Consider the following 6,000-nt stretch of genomic DNA (forward strand, 5'->3'; position numbering starts at 1 on the left):
TAGTCTAATGGCTCTACTTAAATTCACTTTTTGTTTCACTGGTAGAAAATGTATTTGCATCTTTACCAAGAGAAGCATTGTCCTTTACTCCTTTATCTTTGATTGATGTTAAGTTCCTGTGTCTTTTTTGGAGAATGTTAAATATAAATACAAAACATAGATTAAACTTCCTCACAGGATGCATACAACTCTAACAACTTCCATCTAGAGGAGGGTTATAGTGCAGCCTTTATGCAGCCTGAGAGGCAAAACTGGGCGCAAAAAGTGCCACAAAAGTAGGATTTTTGCAGTTCCGTGCTGGAAATTGTGCCCTTGCGTCAGTAACTTCAACAGCAACAAATACCAAGTCTACCTCACACTGTCAAAGCTAATTACTATGTATGTGTTGTTTGTGTGTTGGTGCAGGTAAACGACCGTCTGGACAGGTATTGCTGTGGTTTCACACCAGATCCAACAGAAATCTGTGTGGAGAACCTGCTGCATGCCAAGTGTGACAACGCCAAGGACCTGCTGCTAGTTCACATCCTGGTACATATCACAAACAGGACTACTGTCATTTCAACTCCACAGACATTAAGCATTGAGATTTTTTCTCTTTTTCTCTCATGCCATTATCAAAGTGCTACAAGGCAATCGGGGTGTTTTCTCTTGATTGGTAGTAATGGCACTAAGAATACTGAAAAATCAAAGGACACATTTACTTGCTTTTATTGAAAGAAACAGATCAGAAGAAGAAAGAAAATGCTTTTTATCCTGCCAAGCCAAATTGTTGTTTAATTTCAAAGCTTTAAATAACTGTTTTCTGTTATTGTCAAATCATTATTATACTATATCAGTTAGAATGAAGAAAATGAAGTCCCCCTTGGCTGCTCTGCTTGTTTTTTATTGCAAAACATTTTGTTGCTGCCATACTTCCATAGAAACACAGGGGAATAGATCTATATTTAAATGATAAAACGAGAAGCATATATTATACTCCCAGCAGTGTTAATGTAGGTGTTGTTCAAAGCTTGCGAATAAGCTCTCAGGCTGGCAGATGTTTCTGACAAGGAGCTGATTATTTTACTTTACATATGACATGTATTATTAGCTACACTAGATAGAGCTGTTTGTGTGAAACAGCAGGAGCTTTTTTCATTCTGCTTTTGATTTAAAAATCTTCCAGAATCACTTACCTTCTGCTGAAACCTTAGTGAAAATATTGCTAATGGTTGTTCGTGTCATAGGGTGTGAGGTTGATATTCTTATAATCTTATTCCAAGATGATTTTGTCTTACGTTTAATGGTCAAACCATGGGATAGCAGAATGAAGGACAATCACAAGTGTAAATAACAAAATGAATGATGTCAGGGTCCTTGTATTGTTCATACTAGCTCGCTGTCAAACTGTCATGGCTTACTTGGACACTTTAATACCAAAAACCAACATTAATGTTATTAGCAACACCTGTGGTCTTCCTGCTATTACAAGTCAAAATGTGTCCTGCTTTTTGGTGCATAACTGGCCTTTTTCATCCAACATCATTTTTGCTACCTCTAATTAAGGACCATGGTAGTTATCATAGAGAATACAAATTTTTGCATACACATTAATAAATCATATCTCAAATTAATAATTATTGCACACAAATTAATAGTTTAATTCTCAAATTAATAAGTTATGCGCACTAATGGCTAATTTGTGTTTTCAAATTAATAATTTGTGTACATAAATTAACAGAACAAATCATTAAACCTACTGTTGACATTTTAATATGTTTAAGAATGTAAAAAATAAAATTTTTAAGTAGTATTAATCTTTTTGTCAATTAAGTTGATAGCTAACGTCTTAGCAAGCAGTTTATTTACACACAGACACAGAGCAACATTAGCATTCAATTTGAGTCAGGATGTTGGCCATTTGAAGAATGCAAGTCCAATGTACGCTCTCCTTTTAGCTTGATTTTTGGTCTGATTAACTCATAAGACAAAAATCTTGCTCTTTAGATGCTAAATACTCCATTATGTCCAACAGCTAGTTTTTAACTTTGTCTGCCTGCTGTTTGGTGCTGAAAAACAGCTGCCTCCTGCTGTTAGAAATAAGGTGATGAGAGTAGTGAGACTGTACCGAAGCAGTAAGGCTGGGGGCCATAAAAATAAAACAATGAACACATTCAGAAGAGCTGAGGGGAACTGCAGAGTTGGGTTGTATTTCTCTGTGGGTTCATCAATACAGATAGTATCCACACATCTCAGCCCAAAAAAAAACAAATCTCCAAGTCTAAATCCAGTTCGGTCTTTTAGATTCGATTGTTAAGGCCTAACAATTTTTTCAACTCAGTTTCAAGTTAGTGTAGCAGTAGGAACTGAATTTCCAGGTTGTTGTCTCCTCACTCCACATAGCATGTTAGCAGCAAGCTAGGAGCTAATGAGGGGACTACAACTGAATTCATTCTATCATATTAAAATCATTAGGTTATCACATTCACCACATTTGTCCTGGTCCACTCCACTCTTTTTTTTTCAAACAGCTGTGATACTACATTGGGCATTGTTCCGGCAATGCTGGCCATTTTGGATGCTATCAGTTACTGTGACTGCACATGTAGCACTGTGGAGCTAACGCAGCACAAAATAAATGATAAAAGATGTGAGAAATTTTTATCTAAATGAGCACTTGGACTGAATGGAGAAGTGTTATTTTTGATTCCCCTTAAAAATACTGTATGTTACAATGTGTTGTGTTGTTTAACAAAATGCACAAATTATTAATTCAAGAGCACAAATTACTCATTTGTGCACACATTACTTTGAAAGCATGATATATTAATTCCTGCATACACTTTTTTTCTTTGACTAAAGAAAGGTATGATATTCAAATTTATTACTTTATGGTTATTTTATTTCAGACATGTCAGAATGGAAAAAGAAAAGAGAGATAAAAAAAGATGAAAAATGTATAGATTAAATGAAAAGAAATAAAACAATACATGTATATATAAAAAGATATATATATAAAAGAAGATGAAAAACAAGAACCAAAGGATGATAACGTAAGCTCATCTGAAACAGCAAAAACTCTCAAACTATATTTCTGAGCAGTGCTCATGTGTCACCTGTGTATCCTCCTGGCAGTCTAATTATGTGTGTGTGTGTGTGTGTGTGTGTGTGTGTGTGTGTGTGTGTGTGTGTGTGTGTGTGTGTGTGTGTGTGTGTGTGCTTGTTTGTGTTCAGGTGAGGAAGGCAGATCCCTCCAGACTGGTGTTCATAGACAACGCCGGCAAACCACAGCAGTCCACCGACAACCTCAACTTCAGGCTGGTTGAGGGCATTGATGAGTGAGTACAAAGCCCTATTTTAGAGCAGGAGAATGCAAATTTAAGATATTATTTGCTTCAATCCAGCTAGCCAAATGAAACTTCTGGCCCAACATGCAGTATGCCTGGGTCCTCAGCCCAAGTCTCGCCCATATATACACATATGGGCTGATGTCATTCGGACTTGTGCCGCGGAACCGGGCATATATTGAGCCAGAAGAAAAACAAAACATGTGGCCCAAGTATTCACCATAATAATTTTGCTATCTGGGCAGGCTCAATAAATTACACCATGCAGTGTTAGAAACACATTTTGGCTCAGAACAGGCAGAAACAATGATTGAGGGAAATCTTTCAGGAGAAAATAAAACACATCTAACAACGTATTTCCCTGGTGAACAGCTTTCAAATCAGCCGCACAGAAATGTCCACTGGAAGCTTGTTAGGGTTTTGTTAAAATGTCTGTCTGATTAGATTAGTGTGCATTCAATTAGCCTGTTATTCAATGAGCTGAATGAATCAGGTCTGATAGAGATTCCCCTTTGTCTGTCACTTAAGATTACTAAACTGCTCCATAAAATGCTCTTACATGTCTTAAGTCTGGACTTGAAACTGAATTGGAATAGCATGTTAAAGTATTTATCATCACTGAATAATTTGGAGCAAACTAAAAGGAAAATTGGTTATTTCCTAGAGAATAACTTTTATTTCTTGGAGTGCATTTATACGAACTTTGTTTAGGTTTAAACTTAGCATTTTGTTTAGATGTCATATGTTGTTTGCATGACCTGAAAATGAGCCATTTACAGTTATTTTACATGATGGATGAAACAATTTACTGTACAAGCAGCATGTCTGAGTCATTATAACAACAGCTTGAATATAAGCAAACTGCTTGGAGCTACCAGTTGCAAGAATTCTTTCAGGCCCCAAGGATTCTGCATGTGAAAGTCCCAGTCATTTTCTGCATAGTCAATGTAAGGTTACTGCAAATTGGAGAACTTCGAAGGGTTGAATGAACATGAAAGTCTCTTGGTTGAATGGTACAAAATATAAGCAAAAATACTATAAATAACTAGTTAAAAAATCAAAGGTATAAGCCTGTGCACATAAAGAGAGAAGTAAACTCCTAAGATGAATTTTGGTAGATTGCCATGAAATGTAGTATGGAAATCTGTGCTTCCTTGAAGATGATCCCTAATGATTTTGGTGACCTCCTGTCTTTTCCACAAACATGATTATTCAAAATCAAACATTTCCACTTGCCCAACAGTTATGACAAGGTATCTTAGACAGTGATTCCTGGATTAACATTTGCTGTGGATGTTCATGGTCGCCAGAGGATAATTCCTTATGGCTCCTGGGGAAATTTTTCTATTTGTACACTAATGAAAAATTCCAATATGAACATTACCATGAAGTTAGAGAATGCATTAATTGCCCCCCAGAGGATGAACCCTTTTTTGACACCACATGAGCTTTCCTCTAGCGCCATATTCAAACACGATATCGCATCATCTAGACTTAAATTATCCATTGACTTCTAGCACCACTCTCAGGGCAAACATTGCATCTTCAGTTGTAAAGAACTTTATTTTAATGTGTTATACACATAAACCACATGAATAATATTTTTAGCCCTACTTCTGATAAGTTGGTAAGAAAAACAAAATTGACAGTTGTTGCTAGTCATATTGTGGCATGCAATGAATTACAGCCTCTACGGTCAGCTAAAGAGCCTTTACACATGAGTAGTCTTTTTTTTTCCAGACTTAAAACCAGTTACTGGGAAAAAAAACACATCAAATCAAATGCTGTTTTCCTTGTCAGGTTTCCAGAGAAAGCAGTGTCAGTGCTCAAGTCTGGCTGTCTAGAGAGTCTTCTTCTACGCTCCCTTTACACAGACAGGGAATTCTGGGACAGCCAAGGCGGGGTCAGCGGTCTCAGGCCTCTCATCCACATGGTGGAGCAGAGAGGCAAGATTCTCCTCCAGCACATCAGGGACAGAAAGCTCCAGCTCAAGAGGGACCTGTGATTGAGCTGACCCGACCAAGCTGGAGTAGAAATTAAATACAGCCTTCAGGATGATAAACCCGGTTTAACAAAAATACAGTCTTAACCATTTCAGAATTAGAGCCATTGTTCTGTACAATCCCTTATTTTCAGAGGCTCAAAAATAATTGGACAAACTAACATAATTAAAATTTTTTTATTATTTTTATTACTTGGATGAAAATCCTTTGCAGACAATGACTGCCTGAAGTCTGGAACCCATAGACATCACCAAATGCTGAGTTTCCTCCCTTGAGATGCTTTGCCTGGCCTTTACTGCAGCCACCTTCAGTTGCTTCTTGATTGTGGGTCTTTCTTCTCTCAGTTTTGTCTTCAGTAAGTGAAAATCAAGCTCAATTTTTATCAATAAATTTGTTTCATAAGAATCAGTAGTCTGCAGTTATAAATGTTAATAAATTGTTAAAAAACAGATTTTGGTTGAGATGCTCTGCAGCACATTTCCAGGATGTCAGAGGTCAAATAGTCGATTAGAGGAGTGTAATGAAGAGCTAAACTTGCTCCTACTTGAGGAGCATAAACATTATAATGTAATGACTGATGAACTGATCTGTTAAGAATTAGTAGATAATTTATTATTTGTTATTATATATTGATACAGCTATTAGTTACAGCTTATAAACCCTTTATAATG

General features: G+C 36.7%; 1 protein-coding gene across 1 annotated transcript in view; it reads left to right on the top strand.

Moving 5' to 3' along the window:
* The window catches only part of gask1a (golgi associated kinase 1A), a 64,787-nt gene extending 59,270 nt beyond the window's left edge, over positions 1–5,517 (top strand). The window contains exons 4-6 of the mRNA XM_040118314.1: positions 406–528; positions 3,214–3,317; positions 5,127–5,517. Coding sequence (XP_039974248.1) covers positions 406–528; positions 3,214–3,317; positions 5,127–5,331 — 432 coding nt within the window. The 3' untranslated portion in view covers positions 5,332–5,517. The remainder of the gene's footprint in view (positions 1–405; positions 529–3,213; positions 3,318–5,126) is intronic.
* Positions 5,518–6,000: the final 483 nt, after the last annotated feature.

This window comes from Xiphias gladius, chromosome 22 (assembly GCF_016859285.1).
Source record: "Xiphias gladius isolate SHS-SW01 ecotype Sanya breed wild chromosome 22, ASM1685928v1, whole genome shotgun sequence".
Taxonomy (NCBI): Eukaryota; Metazoa; Chordata; class Actinopteri; order Istiophoriformes; family Xiphiidae; genus Xiphias; species Xiphias gladius.